General features: G+C 38.5%; 1 protein-coding gene across 2 annotated transcripts in view; it reads left to right on the top strand.

Moving 5' to 3' along the window:
• pde3a (phosphodiesterase 3A, cGMP-inhibited) overlaps positions 1–16,458 on the top strand; it is a 72,829-nt gene extending 56,371 nt beyond the window's left edge. The window contains exons 5-14 of one of the 2 annotated variants that reach the window (XM_069163148.1): positions 1,917–1,990; positions 2,893–3,041; positions 3,184–3,321; positions 3,589–3,700; positions 3,952–4,065; positions 4,642–4,841; positions 5,291–5,494; positions 7,194–7,355; positions 10,744–11,020; positions 11,865–16,458. In XM_069163148.1, coding sequence (XP_069019249.1) covers positions 1,917–1,990; positions 2,893–3,041; positions 3,184–3,321; positions 3,589–3,700; positions 3,952–4,065; positions 4,642–4,841; positions 5,291–5,494; positions 7,194–7,355; positions 10,744–11,020; positions 11,865–12,181 — 1,747 coding nt within the window. In that variant the 3' untranslated portion in view covers positions 12,182–16,458. Of the gene's footprint in view, positions 1–1,916; positions 1,991–2,889; positions 3,042–3,183; positions 3,322–3,588; positions 3,701–3,951; positions 4,066–4,641; positions 4,842–5,290; positions 5,495–7,193; positions 7,356–10,743; positions 11,021–11,864 lie in introns of both variants that reach the window. The other variant, XM_069163147.1, reaches the window with a different exon arrangement.
• Positions 16,459–18,372: the final 1,914 nt, after the last annotated feature.

Below are 18,372 nucleotides of genomic sequence, written 5' to 3'. Positions count from 1 at the left end.
CACTCGGTTAAGGTTACAGACAGATTGTGGTTTTGGTTATATAATAGAAAAATCCACACAGACTTGAGGCTTACGACAAGATGTGTTTACTTTTTCATTATTTAACCAAAATTATGATCTTTTCCTAACCTTAATCAAAGTGTTTTTTGTTTTTTTGCCCAAACGTAACCACACTGGGGGATGCGTGCTGTTTTATTCGTGCAACAAGCACATTTGCAGGCTGCAGTTACATTCTTCTTTAAGATATCAGGCAAAACAAATTCTTCAATGTAGTTTCAAGGAGACGAGGTTAAAGCAAATCCATACTGGAATGTGTATTATGTCTGTATTTACATCTCACTGGGACAGTTAAATTACTGTAACTGCAGTGCTAACCACTGTAACTACACTGTTTTTTGTGATAGAAGTAGAGTCACTTGATACCTGACTGACAGATTCCTCCAGTGAAAATGGCCGGCCTCTTTATTTACATTCTGTGCTGAAGGCTCAATGTCAGTAGCTGAGGTTATTCTGCTGCATTAGCAGAATAGGAAAAGTGCCTGCCAGTTCTTCAACTTTCATTAAAAGTAAACCTTTTAAGCCAAGCGCTGCTGCCTGCCCAGACCCCCCTGACAATAATGTACCAACTGTTCACCCGCCAAACTATCAAACTATTTTATATTCCACACCTGCTAGGCATTAGACACAGTGGTCCAACCTGGCCATGCAAACACAACAGAACTCCCTTTGTTGGGGCCTCAGGACCATTATGCTGGGTGGGTACAGCTCAAAAGTGTTCCAGAAACACTTTATCAGAAGGAGATAGACACACAACAGGCTTTTGTGCTCCCTGTGACACTATGGTCTAACGGCAGGCATTTCCTGTTCCGAGAAGGCAGGTTTTACAACATTTAGGGAGAGGTATTTTAATTGGAACCACCTACAGCCTGACAGTGGCCTCGGAGAAACATGGAAAAGCTGTTGAGAGCAGCTCGGGAGGCTCCCCACTGTGTCACAGAGCTAACTAACTGGCCCAGGCCAGCTCTTTCCGTTAAAGATAACATTTGCTGTTTGATTTATAGAGCGTGAGCTGTGAATATTTTCATGTGTCTCTAAGATTGTGGCTTGTAGTAAATTGTTCCTGTGGCTGACACTGCTCCGTGATAAATCTCAAAGAGGGTAGACTTAGTTTCTAATGAGTCATTTATAACAACGCCAGTACCAGCAACTGCTTCGAATTTGTTTTGCTGTTTATTCCCATTGCATTGTATTAATGTGTGCATCCATTAGCTTCATTAATGAGTATTTTCTTGAAGCATCTGTACGACGTCTGTTTCATGTGGGGGCAGCGCAGCAGGAATCCCATTAAGTCTTTTTTTTCCCTTGACAACTTCTGCTGACTGCTTGACATCAAAGACAGATGTAGTGAATGGCATTATTCCCAATTCTTTGGCGTGGCTACACAGCAAAGTCTTGCACATTTTGTTTTTCTGCAAATGTACACACATGTTCTATTCTGTATTTCTCCCCCATGTGTTTTCTCTGGGGTCTGAACTAGTTTTTTGATCTGTCAAACAAAAATAACAGATTTACATCATAATAAACACCTGATTAGTTAAATGAAAATGATTAACAGCTAATCATATCCTCCAAAAACTGAGTTGTACAGCAGATGTTTTAACACACATAGGATATAATGTACCTGATAGTACATTCTTCACCCTAAAACTTAATGGTTTATGTTATGGGCACTTGAGTTTTATTTCCCAAAAGGGAGGCGTGTCCCCATAATGTGACTGTATAAACATATTTATTTCCTCACAACTAAGTAACACAAGATCACCCACACACAGTAGTCAATGTACTTTTGAGTTATACAGTATTAATTAAAAAAAACATTGTCTTTAATTTAACAGTAAAACCCCTCTTTTCTGCAGTTGTGGGAGACCATACATCAAACTAAGCCATGGGGAGGGCTCTATAGACAAGGGAGACAGGATACCACGATCAGGTATGCTCAGTCTTCTTTCTGTCTCTTATTTAGACTCGAAGCAGCAAGGGAACAGCGTTTATGTCACGTTTATGGGCGTACACACTAAATCACTGTTTTTCTCTCCCTCTGAGACTGTCTGTGTCCATTGTGCTGATAAAGGAGACGAATACATGCAAGAGGTATCCACTATGCTAAAAAAAAATTTTTTTTTTAAATGACTGTCCCAAGTCATCAGCTTTGTATCAATGTTAGAGAAAAATGCACAGACATTTCAAATGTAATTTACTGGATCATTTTTTATTTTTCAATACAACCTTGGTGTTGCGTTTTCAAATTAATTTAACTTCAAGATAATAATCATTTTCAGCTAAAGGTTAGCATCATATTTTGGACACAGGCCAAGAAATTCTTAACATATTCGCATGTATGAAAATACACACATACAAGTTTCTCTGATGAGAACTCACTCTTTAAAACATCGCTGCCACCTGATACTGTAAGGATATTTGCAACTGTTGATACCGGCAATGACAAACTACACATAAATGGCAATAGTGACGTCATTCGCCCCGAGAAGAATGTCATTGTAGAGATCTGTGGTGTTCTGTTTTAACTAGAGAGAATTCAATTAAAGATATCTGCCATACATATCCAGTCTAGCTATTAAGTGTTAAAATGACCTGCCATATGCTTCAGTATTAATGACCACAGTAGTCATCATCATTGGGAGCTTTTTTCTGAGAACTTCTGAAAATAACCTATCACAAGGAGCCAAGATTAAAGGAAGTGGATGTACCAGAGAAGTAAATCCAAGACCCTGAGAAACCTGAAGATACGCATCAGTTTAAGGGGATTAACGGTGGAATTTATTCCACCATAAGCTGCAGTGTGACATCTCTTTGTTTTTCTCTTACTAGCAGAGGACCAAGTGGTTGTGTCATCAGACTATGACAGCACCCACGAAGCCAACCACAGTGACAGCAGTGATGTAGCACATACAGAAGAGGACACAGAGAAAGGAAAAAACCCCTCCCAGAATGTCATCCTTCATGCACTAATAGCTCCTGAGGTGCGACCAGGCAGGGTGACTGTCTCAGACACGTGGGCCTTCAGTCATACTCATACTGTTAATAAAGCAGAAACATAAAACTGTTGGATTGTATTAGTATTTTCACATCCTAACCCCTTTGCACCATGTGTCACTCATACAGGACAAACCAATCCTGGCACCAGAGCCATTAATAATGGAGGATTTGGAGCCTTTGATGAGTCAACTTAACAATTGGAACTTCCCCATCTTTAACCTGATGGAGAGGACCAATGGGAAACATGGGCGAATCCTCAGTCAGGTGAGGTCATCGGAGAGCGTCAGTGATAAAGCTGCCAGTGTCAACACACCTGGTTACACTTTGGACCAAAAAATCAGCCATAAAACAAACAAAATACAAACTGCTGAAATACTTAGTGACATTACATTTGTATGCATTCAGAATTGTCATTTATTGATTTTGCTTTTCAGTTTTTATATATTTTGACACATGCTACTTGTAATATGCAAATGAGGTACGCCTGTTGACGTTCACAGACTCCCTGACAATTTGATTTTTGTGTTTTAGGTGTCTTACAGGCTCTTTGAAGACACAGGCTTGTTTCAGACCTTTAAGATTCCTGTAAAAGAATTCATGAACTACTTCCATGCCCTTGAGAATGGTTACAGAGACATACCATGTAAGCCTGACCATCTTACTGCCTGTCAAGTTTTTTTTTTATTTCACTTTGCTTTACTCATAATCTTGTTTAGAGCTGTAATAATAGAAGTAGCCACTAGAGGGAAATGTCATACAGTCTCTCCAGTGTTAGTCTCACAGTATATGACTGTATGCTTCCTTTATGTTGTTATGAGACACAAAAGCAGCCCAACAGTGCTCCCTGGTGGAGAGGAATACGCACTCTGAGCGGACTTGTTTTCTTTGACCCAGATCACAACAGGGTCCACGCCACAGATGTGCTTCATGCAGTCTGGTACCTCACCACGCAGGCTGTGCCCGGTCTGCCCAGCCTCATTACTGACCACGGCTCTGCCAGCGACTCAGGTGTGTCCGTCAGCGTCAAATGTGTTTTAGTTAGTTAAAGTCAGGTTGCTACTCAAGAACAAAGAACACATTTGTGTTTAGTTTTCATATTTAATGAGTCATTTATGACAGTAACTATTTTCTATATGTAGTCCAGACTCTTTTATGGAGGTTTTATTTTTCATTATCTCCCTGCAGCCTCACTGTGAGTCATCTCATTAGTAATGTCAGAGCATCAAACCTGCAGGATGTGTCTTCTTATCCTACTCAGTTTGTTTTATCTTTCTCAGGCTTTTGGCGCTTGCATTTATGTACCAAACACTTTTTGAAGTTTAGAACGGCATGAAATTGCAGACAGATTAGAGTTCCCTGTTACCCATATTTCCATAACCTCATTTGTATGCCTTACTAGAGCTATCCCTTTGATCCACATATAAGTGGATTTGAATGCTCGACTGTGTGTGTTTCTGCGTGTATGTGCTCTTGAGTGGATGTGGGTGTGTGTTCAGGCATGTGCACATGAGAGTACAGTGTGTTGTGTAAATTCTGCCACCCTGCTCTTCACCCACCTCACTTTGTCTGCTCCCCTGCGGCCAGACTCCGACAGTGGAATAACACACAGTCACATGGGCTTCCTGGTTTCAAAGACCTACACGGTGTCAGAAGATGGTTACGGCTGCCTGTCAGGCCTCATACCTGCTCTGGAGCTCATGGCCCTTTACGTGGCTGCCGCAATGCACGACTACGATCACCCAGGGCGAACGAACGCTTTCCTCGTGGCCACCAGCGCTCCACAGGTACTTATGCCGTTCAGCCTACTGTATAGGACAGTATCTGATTAGGACGAGAGTAAGTAAAAGTTTGGTAGCTGAGTTTACTGTTACACACTCAGTTTTTCTTTGTAATCAGCAGAATGATAATTTGATGGGTGATTTTCCTACACTTTGTCTATCATACTCCCAAACTGCACTGGCAGAATGTTAACAGGTCACAAGCTTGGAACTAAATTTAGGAAAACAGAATGTCATAATACTTAAAGGTAGTTTTTTTTTATCAGAGCGCAGAAATGTAGGCTCTAATTTTATTGACAGTAGTTTGGAAGGATAATGTGGTTTCCTCATTTCTTAATTCCCTTTCTTAATGTCCCTTTTTATACCTCTTTTTTGGTACTGTATGCAACAGGACTGTTGTATTCATATGTAGACATGTTTGTACATGTTCACGTGAAGTGTTTGTGTGTGTGCAGGCAGTGCTCTACAACGACCGCTCGGTCCTGGAAAACCACCACGCTGCCTCGGCCTGGAACCTCTTCATGTCACAGCCAGAGTACAACTTCCTGGTCAACCTGGACCACGTGGAGTTCAAACGTTTCCGTTTCCTGGTTATTGAGGCCATACTGGCCACTGACCTCAAGAAGCACTTTGACTTCCTTGCTGAGTTCAACGTAAAGGTATTCTAAATACATGAATGTTTAATTTTTGCATTAAATGTTAAAAAGATATGACCTTTAGAGCTGGAGAGTTTATTGATATTGTGATTATTTCCCTTGTAAATTTTCATTTTAGAAAACGTTTTAGCAGAGGTTAGGGATATTAAATTTGTGCCAATGCTGGATCACGAGTATCTATCTTCAAATATAAACGGAAAAGTTAACTCTTTTTGGTTCTTTTTGTTCATTGTCTTTGAAACTAGATGACTGAACACTGAAATATTTTAAATGGTTGTAGTATTCCTCAGTTTTTTTAGACAAATTTATTTTATAGAGGTGCTTTTTTATACTTCAGCTCTTATAATACTACAAGTTAGCATGACGGAAACAGAAATGTTCAGTGTTTTTTTAGGAACAGGCTTGTTTGTACAAAACATTGCAGCGCTTTCAGTATGTTCAGCTCAAGTCAACAATACAAAGCACCCTGCAGCTTTTCAAAAACTCATTTAAGTGTAGAAAAAATGTTGGCTTTGGATTTGAGGGTCTTGGGTTTTTCCATTGTGAGTATTAGTACAGTGGTGCTGCTCGATGGCCAGGACCTGTCAGCTAACTCTGAGCTTGCTGGCTTGGCAGCAGAAATAACAGCAACGTCTCTCACAGCACCCTGCTCTGCTCTTCCTGGAAGAAAATTAGCGTTCTGTGAAGTACCCATCAACTTTTGTACTTGATCTCCCCAGCTTCCTAAGCTTCTCCACATCTGAAGCTCATTAAACCCAACTAGAAATGAGGAATTTATTCACACAGTCAACAGGGCTGAGATGAACTCTATATGTTTGAGTGGTGCCTTTTTTGGGGGGATATGTAAAAAAAAATGTCATCCTGAGATTTATTTTGGATAATTTTACAACCAGCTGTGGCTCAGAGAAACTGCATCAATCAATCAAACTTTATTTCTAGAGCACTTTTCATACAGTTTGGTACAATTCAAACGACATAACAAATGATTGACAGGCCGATAATGAGACAGTTAGTTGTAAACCAGAAAATGTAATCATTTAAGAACAATATAAAAACTAAATTTAAATCAAAAACCCCCCCCAAAAAAAAAAAAAAAATTTAAATCAATTTGAGACCAATTCACGCAAGAGGATAGAGATGATAAAATTGTGGAAGTGAGATTAAAATATGAAATAAAAGCAAGACCAGTAAAAAATAGAGTGAAAGAACTAGATTAAGAAACTAAAAATGAATCAAAACAAAACAAGAATAAAATGAAGATAATAAAATGCATTAAAGAGATGAAAACTATAATGCTAAAACGTAAATAACACTACTGATAAGTTTGAGTTAAATAGGAGCCCATGTGGAGCAATAAAAAAAATAATTAAAAGAATGATGAATGAAGGCAGTCGTGCCTTCTTCAAATCACTGTGTTTGTAACCTCTACGTTTTTAAATAGAGCCCATTTCATCACAAGAAAAAAATTGTTTATTGGCCCATAAAATGGCATGAAGCTGCAATAAAAAACTGTAAGTACTCGTTTTTTGTTTCATCCTCAGTGAATTCTAGTGGTGCTGTACACTAGAGATTGATGTAAATACATGAACTTTGAACAGCAGCTCAGTGGCATCTCATTTACATGACATCTCCACACTCTATCACACACTATGTCACATTTGAATATGCTAAATACCATCATGTCTGTTTGTTGATCCCACAGGTGGGTGATGATCCCTCTACAGGTATCGACTGGTCCAACGAGAATGACAGGCTGCTGGTGTGCCAGATGTGCATTAAACTGGCCGACATCAATGGGCCTCTGAAGTGCAAAGACCTGCATCTACAGTGGACAGAGGGCATTGTTAACGAGTTCTATGAACAGGTGCGTCTCTGATGGCAACTAAGGACTCATTTGTATTTGCTAAACTAAAGATCAATGCGCTGTCATGTTTATGTGTGGGGGGGAACACAACAACACAGACACCTGCACAGTGTAATACACTGCAATCCAGCACAGTAGCTCTGCAGCACTAATCATACCTGTGGTTAATGTTTTTGGAGCTGCGATCATTTCTGAGCCATAATCTTATCATTTTGTTTGAACGTATTCATCACTAATTTAGTTCTGATTCAAACAAACCTTCACACTGAAGCTTTGTCAACAAGATGTGTTTTTCCCATCACAGTCAACTGACTTCTGGCCAAAACTCATGGTCGGTGAAATTATTCTGAAATTTAAGGTTTCGGTAAACAACACAAAAACATGATGAGGGCTTGCCACCTGCAGTGTGGACACACCACATGTTCTGAACTTTAAGCATAATGTGATTTTGTCATAGACAAAACTCAGTACAAGAAATTTTGTGAAATGTGTAGGTGAATGTGCTCGTTTGTAATGCTGTGATTGTGAGGAACCTTAGTGATGTAATTCATCCACTATTGAGTCAGACCTTATTCATTATTTTCTTGCTTTCTGAGAATCATATTAAACCAAAAAGTGATTAATCCTACTTGCAATAATTTGTGTATCTTAAAGCCAAAAGCCTGAATATCATTCAAACATTCACAATGCAGGTGGAAAAATGTATGCGAACTGTGACGCTAATGACATCAACAAAAGCTATTTGGAGTCAGGCATTGGCAAATCTGAAGTCCAATCAGTGAAACTTGAGACTGGAGGTGTGGATTCGAGCTGCTTTGACTTCTGATAAAATACTCAAATATTTTGAGGGTGCTATTTACAAGAAACACATGCTTAATGTGATCCACGCGTCACAAAAAAAAGAGATCTCAGAAGAGTTGTGATCCAAAATTGTTGATTTGCATAAAAATAATATAATTACAAAGTAAACTCAAACAGATTAAATATTCATAAGCGCACAGTCAGACAAAATATCTATTAATGGAGACAATAGAGCACTGTCTCTCAATCTAAAATAGGGTAAAAGAGCAGAGCAGAATAATTTAAGGTAATGTGCTGTGTGTTTTGCCTGAAGTAGTTTTATTTGCGTTGAAACCCATAAGAGTGAGTACAGATAATGAAAAATAGTCCTCCCTTCTTTATTGTTTCCTTCACGTAGTCTTTTAGGCTTCAGACATGATTGATTTTTGCTGCCCTTAATTCATTTTTCATCAATTCCTCTGAAATATTGAGATGGTAATGGCAGAGCTTCCTCCAAGAGCTGCTATTGTGTGAGGAGCTTTCATAATTCCATGATATTTATCAGTTATATATTCTTATTTGTAGTTTTTACTGTCAGAATGAGCTAATGATGTATGTGCTGTGTGCACTTTATACTGGGCTTAACTGTTAATGTAATAAGATCATGTGTACTTGTGGCCTCGAAAACAGTGCTGCAGTAGCAAACAGAATCTAGTTATTCCTTCAGCCTAATGCCGCTCTCTATGACCTTTGTTACATTATGTCCTCTTGGCACTGGATGGCTGTTAATCTCTGATAATTGCCTCTGGGTCAAGCAGAATAAGTTCAAGCCCTTATGTACCCTGTTACTTCCACTAGGCGACACAGGCTGCTTATTCCGAGTCTCTTTGAGGTCTATGGGGGAAGACACAAGAGTGCAGGAGCTTTGCGGGAGAAATGCTCTTCAGTGACCATAGTTGTAATGCTGCTAGATGTGGTGACGCAAGCAGGGTGCCCAGGCAAGTGTCATTCAGGTGGAGCAGCAGCCTCTGATTACATGTGACTGCCTTGAAAGTCCAGCAGCCTTGAAATACAAAAAAGCATCCATCTCCTTTTAGATAAAAAAAAAAAAAAAACAACAGCCATGTTTACAAAGCATACACAACACAAGATACATATACACACTCAAACACTTCAACATGCAGCACAGTAAAACATGCTGACAGACCCTGGGGATGAGGTTTGTTTATTCTGCTGAGGGGCTTCCTGAAATTGATTAGGATGTATGAATCTGTGTCTTGATCAATATTTTTATACTGGATAAATATCCGGGCTTACGGGAGGTGGCAGTTAATGAAAACCTCAAGTCTTCTTCGAACTATGAACTTGTATACACTGTCTGTTTAGGATGTAGTCATGGTAACAACAGGATGTAAGAGCTCCTCCTCCCCTTGTTGTTTCCCCTATTTATGTTCGCTGTCAAGAAATTCCATCAAATTCAGAAATTCCATCAAATTGCATATCCACGTGAGATCCAATCTTTCGCCGTGCTTTACATTAGTACCTTGATTTTCAAAGTTTTTTTTTTTTTTTTTTTTTTTTTTACAAGACTGATAAAGTAACTTCCTAGAAAAAACTGCCAATTCATAGTAGGGTCCCTATAAAACAGTGTGGTTGTGTTCCAAATTACGTACCATGTTAGTATTGTAGTATTTGAATTTGGACAAGGTGGTGTTGTCTTAAACCACGCACTGACGCTCTGCACTTCATGGAAATAAAGCGAACCTTTGAATGCATCACCTGCCAACATATCTACCGGCTTTAATTATTTTACCCAGAATTGAACGTGTTTTTGTGTCTACTGTTTCATTCACATAATAATCACACTGATGGCTTCTGTCCAACAGCAGTATGCTGGTACCTAGTGAAAAATAAATACGTGAACGCACTTAAGCCCTCAAAATAAGTACACAGTATATGTTAAACATAGAGAAAACAGTTGCGGTTAAAAGATTCCATTTTATATCTCGATTAGCCTGCTGAGTTAATTAGTCAGTGCAAAGAAGATCAGCTGAAATGTTTGTTAAACATTTGTCATCATGTGACTAAAGATATCGGTTGTGATACAAACTTGTTTCAAACAGGGCACTTCTTTCAAGGAAATTCTTCTGGAAATCAACAACAGTTGTCTTGTTGCATGGTGCTCGGCAAGCCCTCTGACACTATTATCACATCCTGGTCTTTAGGACCCAGAGTTATAGCTGGGAGTAAAAATTGTTTAATTATCAGTAAGGAGAGCTATTGGTCTATGTCCACCTATAAGCCGCTCTGTTTTGTTGCACCTGTTCCGCTATATGTTGTTGAGTGCTGACAGTGCCAAAACTACTGCTCTTTGGTTTCGCCTGTTTGATGCAGACAACTCCAAATTCTTACACTATTTCAAATCTGAATTTTCCCTTGTTGCAAAACTAATAATCTAGAGCATCATATTGGCTTTGCATCAATCCTGCCCATTCACTCTGGCTCATTACTTTTGAAATAATATGTGCAGTGAAATTGTAATCATGTCACATCTTGGGATTCATTCAGCTGGTGATGATCTTATTCTAGTGTCTCATGCTTTATGCAGGGTGATGAAGAGTCCAGCCAGGGCCTCCTTATCAGCCCCTTCATGGATCGAGCGGCACCCCAACTGGCCAAACTCCAGGAATCCTTCATCACACACATCGTTGGACCGCTGTGTAACTCGTACAACTCGGCCAGCCTCATGCCTGGACGATGGGTGGAGCCAAACCCAGGGGCGGAAGATCCAGAGATCGTGGACAATGAAGAGGAGGAGGAGGAGGAGGAGGAGGATGAGGAGGATACTGCAGAGGAAGACACATCCACTAGCTCAGAAGCATCACGTAAGCAGTAGAGTCTAAAAGAAAGCTACAGTACTGATACACACATGTAACTTAGAATGTTTATTTCCATTTGTTTTTTTCATTTTATATGGATTGGATTATATATGGATATAATCCAATCCATATAAAATGAATATGCAGGATTATAAAATATACTGCAGGACATTTACAGTTTTGTTAATAACAATAATAATTAATGGTTTCTGCTCTAGTTCTCTTCTTAGTACAGCAGATATCATATCATAGTTTAAAAACACTGCAGTTCAACATTACAAAACCACTGAAACACAGTGTAAAAACAATGTTAATGACAACTCAATTTAAAGCCAAAGGGAACTGCTGTTTGTAGTAAACCTCTAAACCAGCCTGGGGTAAAGGCTGTTAATATTGTGGAGTGTATTAATAATTTATTGGATATATTCATCCCACACACCTTTAATATATATATATCAAACAAAATATAAACGATCAATAGATGAGCAATCTGAGATTTCTTGATATAGTGCACATACTGGTAAATTGATGGCAAAAACGTATTAGTCAACAATGCCTTACAATATTTGTTGCTAATGTAAAGCAATAAGTAACCAACATTGTTTTTTTTGCATCTCTACAGGGTATTATTTGATCATTTTAGTTTTATCAGCTAAAATAACAAATAACTGCTCTCCTGTATTTGTGCAGTTGCTGTCAAAAGGTCTGACCACAGTCTGACAGATAGACCAGTCAGTGTTAAGAGGCTAGAGGCAGTGTTTACTTGGAGATTAGTAACTTCATGTAGAAGTACATTTTCAGTTCATATGTTGAGTTTTTAATCATGTTATAATTTTTTTTTTTCTTTCAGAGAAAGCAGCTCCCAAGAAGAGGAGGAAAGTCTTCTGCCAGATCACTCAGCACCTGCTGGAGAACCACGAAATGTGGAAGAAGGTGATCGCAGAGGAGGCTCAGAAACAGGGCCAAGGAGCAGAGTCTGTCCACTTAAACAATGTACCTGAACCTATTCTGGCAATTCACGAGGAGGAAGAGGAGCCCGGCAGCAGAGAGGAGCTGGTGGAAGGAGAGGATCCGGAGGAGGATGTGGAGGAGCCAGAGTGGCCCATGTCTCAGAGAGAAGACTCTGAACCTCCAGAGGAACTAGAGGAGGAGGGGGGCCCACAGTGAAACCGCCCATGGGAAATGCGGCATCAGTCAGGACAAGGACATGAAGAAGTATTACGTTTTGTTTTCTTATCCTATCAACTGACTCCTGTTTTTGCCAGCACATCACTGAGACACAACACTGTAGATGTTTGGGTAATGTGTGCCTATAAAGAAAAAAACAGGGTGGGAAAATTTGTGCTTTACACATTTTATCTGAATATGCGGTGTCACAAAACATTTAAAGGAGCTTTCCATATTGCAATACGGGATTAGTCATGTACTTTGGGATACAGACTCTTTTGCTACTGTCAAGAGAAGAGGAAGCCTGGTTGCACAGGCTTCAACCCAGTGTGGTAAGACAAGACAGCAGAAATTTGCTGCCAATTTATACATAATTACTTTCTGAATGCAGTTATATATAGACATCACAGTTACTTGTGTTTTAATTTTTAGCATTTCCTTGAGGTCTCACCTCAAAAAAACAATGTTTTTTTCTACACATGGATTATAAAGGGAGTCAAACTAATGAGAGACATTGGTGTAACTTTCTTCGATTCAACTTCTGCCACAATTAATCACTAACTCGTGGGCTTTAGCATACAAAATCAAATATTTGTCCATATTATGTTTTACATTTGTTGCCAAACTTTAACCCAGAGACTTGAGGCTCCTCACACTTTGTGTGCCCTGTTGTGTGTGCCTGCCTGTGTGTTTAAATTAATGAGCTCATATGCACAATTATTCTGCAGAGGTCGTAAATAAAGTCAGCATATTATTTGTAAATACAGGTAAATATGGCATTATACTCAAGAGACCTGCACTGAGAAGCAACAGCGGGTTGATGAAAATTAATCTAAGCTGAATACAAGACCATACAGAGAATAGTAGTACACAGAACAAACACCAAAATTACCAAAGGGAAAAAATAACAAGGCTGGTAATCATGCAAAACATTATATAGGCCCGGAAACTATTTCAATAAAATGTGTTATACCACACAAGGATTTTGAAATGCCCATAGACTAACCATCACCATGTCTTTCTTATCAATTTATGACTGTGAGACTTTGTATTTGGACTCGGTGAGCTGTGTTATACTCTATACTCACTGATTTACAAATGACCTTTAACCCTCAGGAAAACCTCAACTGTTGAAATTCAAAGTAAAAATACGTATCACCTGTGACAACAGTAAAGAAAAAGACACAGAGATAGTAAGCTACGTTAGAACATGTTAATGAAAGAAAAAGCTGAAATTTGTGCCACAACCAACTCTTTCTGTGATCTCTGCAGTGGATCTTTCTGAGTCCTCTCCTGGCACCTCAGGGAGTCATTACATCTCTTAGAGCTGAGAGCAGGCAGGACTACACACTGCATCAGCTGGATGTACTTCAGCCAAATCTAAAACACATCTGTCTCTGCAGAATTAAACTACAAATGTTTTTTACATACAGAAAATGTAGTTTGAAATCTAGTCAAGATTGTTAAAAGAGCGATGTATTCTGTCAAGTTTTCAGCATCACCTCCTTATATTTCAGGTGACCTGTCCACAGCTGAAAATATTCTCACTTCAGTGGTGGTGCAAGGCGATTAGAGCTGAAACTAACAGCTGCAGAAAGGATTGTTCTTTCTTTAATTTATTCAACACACATAAGATAATGTATTAAAAATGTATGGGGCCAAGGTAACAGTTGCAGCAACGGCTGCTGTATGTGCTATTTTATCCGGTTATACTCTTCGAAACATCAAATTTGTTACATAGAATTTCCCATCACCCACGCAGTACTGTCAGTTTTGCCCTACGTTGTCCCTACAGTTTTGTGTACTATCTCTGTAATGCTGTAAAATAATTGCATTCGGAGTAACAATACAATCACCATGGAAATTTTTTTTTTTAATGATAGTAACGATGTTAGTTTTAGTCACCTTCAACAAAGTTAAAAATGTTCCAGTGTACTGGGAAGTGACATGACTTCAACTCAGAGGAAGCCACAAGGGAAACCTATTCCATATCCTGCTGAACAGGAGCGTGAGTAAGATGCAAAAATGTCTGCTGAATATCCAGTGTTCCTTTAATCATTGACTTTTACATAAAAAAGGGACTATCAAGAAAAATAAATGTAAGTAGAGTAGAATAAGTGCGCCACACTGAGTTGGCAGGTCAGCTCTCTGTCATGAGTGCAGATCTTATCTTATTGGGTTCTCATGACCTACATATACATCTGAATCCATCCTATGGGCTGGCATCTCACTCTGCACTACTGCTCTCTGCCATTATCTTTATTTTTATTTTTTTAAACTGATCTACAGAAAGACGAACAACACACGTCAGATTGCACATACGTATATGATAGAGCTGGATTGAAATTACATTACAATGGACACATTTTATTCAGCTTTTGAAAAACCCGATGAGCAGCTTTCTCATATGTTATATAGAAAAGCTGTTCAGTCTAACACATTTTAACTGAAGAGGCTCAAATTTAGTAAAACATACTTTCCTCTCTATCATTCACTTGGATGATGTAACTTCTACTTCCAGTTTCAAGCTTTCAGTTGTACAATTGCATAATTGCACCACCTCAAACACTCCAAAAAGACTCCTGCTTTGTGAATGTATATATTCAGTATACAGTGTAAGAGCGAGGGTGTGTGTTTGTGTCTGTTTGAATTCTTCCATTGGGCCCTCTAATGTGACTCTGTCCTATATTTAGTTATCTTGTACTGTCGGGGAGATGGGGATGCTACTCTTCCTCTCGAGTAGAGATGGTGAATAATAATGATAATGAGGGGTGAAGGGTTGCAATAAGTAGTTCTTCAATTCTTCACAGACACTCAGATGATATTATTATTCAAGGAAGCTCCTATAGCATATTTCTCCTTGCGCTTCCTCTTTGATCTATGTGCTGCTTCTCCTCACTGGCAGAAGTAGTAGAGCAGTCATCGCACAGCGTCTCTCATCTGTAAAGGCAAATGGATTCTGTCTGCCGATCGCTGTCATTTGTTGGTGGACAGTGTCTGCAGTTTGCCCCACGGTCACATCTGTCTACAGCAGTTGAGCTGATACACTATATCAGTTTTGATTTTGTATTTTTGTTATGTCTTAATTTTTTTATTTGCCATGCTTATTCACACATGTAGAAAAATTGTAACCATGGGAACCAAACAAGCTTTACAATTATGTAAACAAAATGAGATGAGTATTTTTATATAGTTGACACATGATTAATGAGAAATTGCTTTCTTCTCACTAGTACCTTGCACTTACCACATGTACTAAGGAAGAATACATCCAAATACACAGTATTTGTGAAAGTCAAATAATTAATTTCCTTGCAGGTCGATGCTCCATTTTGTACAATATACATATATGCTGTACAGTAAAGAAATTTTAAAACTACAAAAACTCTTTTAAATATACATTATTTATTTTTACCATTTTGTAATTTAGACACTATACTGTAGCTTCAATATTGCCAGATTTACTGGAAGTGCCTATATTGGTATTATGTATCATACAGTGAATATATTTGAGGATCATTAGACGTTGTCACAAACTGAACCATGTGGATGTTGTAATGTGAATACATTGAATTACAAGATTACAATTTCTGTGGTATCCTTGCATCAGTGTTGTGTTTATTTTTCATCTTCTGAATGAATCTGCTTCTCATTTTATTTTTATTTTTTTGTAATTGTCTCATGTAAATGCAATAACTAGCAGCCAGCATATGCGTATATATTGTTAAGTCTTAGAAAAATACTTTTGAGGATTATTGAGATTCAAACAATTGAGGTAAATACTTTTTAGTGTTATTTAACTGTTATCCTGCCAATTTAAGTCCCTCTCTGAGTGCATGAAATGATGAAGATTTTATTGCAGCTAAAACACACACATACACACACACCGCATTGTAGGAATTTGTGATGCTTAAGTACAGGTGTTATTATTTAGAGGGCAAAATATGAAGAATTACTTACATAACTCACTGAGGATTATTTTTACCCTAAGATAGTTAATGTTAGAGAACATAATAACGGTGGAACCGTCCTTCTTGCTGCCAGACAAGCGAGGACAGTCCCAGTTATGATACCTACTGTTATTAAAAAGGACTATTATATTATGGAGGCAAGTCTCCCCAATAATCCTAATAACTGTTAGTGTTTAGATCCTTTAATATTATGTGATCGAGAAGTAAACCAACAAAATCGCCTAACATGTTCACTTTGATTACACACAATGTATGACTAACACTACAAATATAATTGAATACAATACAATACAATATGATAATTAATTGTTGCCCTGTTAAGAATAAAACATATTTATATTTTTCTATTGTTTTAAAGGTATCAAATGTTCATTTCATTAATTTTTTTATTTTGTACTAATGTAACCTTTGTTTAGTATATATATAAAATTGCCAAACGATTCATTCCTATCTGGTTATCTTATCTATAAACACCTGATTTTGTCAACAAAATGTACTATATCACAGTATATAGCAATCTACTATCTGTGATCTATATTTCATGTCCCAATCACAATACACAAATGTTAATTTACAAAGGATGAAGCTGTTAGTCGACCTACTTCTGTGGCTCCAGCTCAGAGGTTAACTAGATTCAAATTTATTGGAAACTATGGACAAAAAGAGTATCATTCAGACAGTGTAAATACCATTACCAAACAATCATCAAGCACAAACAATGCTGAAAGAGCGCTGGTTGTCATGGTTCCGCCTCAAGTTTTTTATTCTCTGTTTCTCCGTGTCATTTCCTCCACCCAGGTCCCCAGTGTCTCCGTGTATGATCAGTCCCCTGACAGCCACACCCACCTCACCTGCTCCCACTTCCCCCAATCATCACACCTGATTCCACTCTGCTAATCTACCCCTCGGCGTTTATATATACCCCTGGCTCTGCTCTAGTCAGTTTCCAGATTGTTATGTTGTCTTTTGTTCCTTGTGCCAAAAATGTTTCAGCATTCACTTTCTCTACCTTGCTGTTCATTCTTTAATGTGGTTTTTTTTGGGGCCATTTTCTATTTAGGAATCCACCCTGGATTACTCTCTGGGTTTTTAGTTTTTTGGACTTTGCACAGGCAGTTCTAACAGGCTGTGCTTTTCTGCACTCCTCATATCAGTTTGTCTGATTGTTTCATAATGTCCCTGAGTAAAGCTAATTACCCAGAAGGCACCATGTGACACCGTTCCCTTACCCACCTGCCTTTTCTTTTCCTTTAACAGCTGCAGAAACAGTTACATTAATCTTATACTAATGTTGTCCTGGCTTGGAATGTAATGGAGCTTGGGATGTGAAATATTGCACAACAAGTACTAAATACAGATCTGGAGCAGCGTGCTAATGTTTGCACCACTGCTAACAATGAAGAGTTTTTAACATTGGCATCGAACGCATGCGGTTGCAACTCAGTTTAACCCCAGAGGATACTCTAAGTATGTGGACATCTCATTAAATGTGAAGAACAGTGTTGTTTGTCTTATAATTTTTTTTTTGCTGAATTTGAATAAATTAACAAACTCAGTTTATTGTTTAAAAAGCTGCTACTTCCTCTAAGGTTTTGAATGATGTGACTCTGTGGCATTGGCTCTGATGTGACTTTCTAAATGTATTTCAAAGTAAAAGCCCCATAGTGTTTCATACATAATCCAGCCATGGGCTAAATTTTGATTTAGTCTTGTTACTCTCGTAATTAAAATGGTTGTCCCTTTGTTTCAACAAAATTATACTGTGAACACCAGTAATGTCTGCCAGTCTCTTATATTTGCTGTTAAAATTCAGAAAGTAACACTTGGTTCTTGCGGCAGACTGACACACCAACTTGTGAATAAAGGGAGTAGTGGCACTTATTTCATCAGCACTGAGCACATAGCCTAAACATGCCGACAGCTGGCTGCCAGTGTAAGAATTGGAAACAATTACAGAATATGTTGGATGCAGAAATGAATGGAGCTTTGTAGCAGCTTAGCCAATTCTTCACTTTGGTACTTAACCGGTTATGATAACCTGCCAACGAAACTATAGAGGGATTTTTTTTTTTCAGAACAAGATAGTGTGCTGTACATTGACCTGTTATCCCCACGGCAACAGAAAAACTTGAGAAATTATGTCTGACCACCTGGTGGGATGATGACCTTTATCTAAGGGTGCATTTTTATCAGGGGGACAAACACTAAGGGCACAGGCTT

This window comes from Embiotoca jacksoni, unplaced genomic scaffold (genome assembly GCF_022577435.1).
Source record: "Embiotoca jacksoni isolate LCO1_2020_lvr unplaced genomic scaffold, fEmbJac1.0.p SCAF_3, whole genome shotgun sequence".
In the NCBI taxonomy this organism is placed as follows: Eukaryota; Metazoa; Chordata; class Actinopteri; family Embiotocidae; genus Embiotoca; species Embiotoca jacksoni.
The sequence above is the reverse complement of the archived record's forward strand: the minus strand, read 5'-3'. Positions and strand labels throughout refer to the sequence as shown.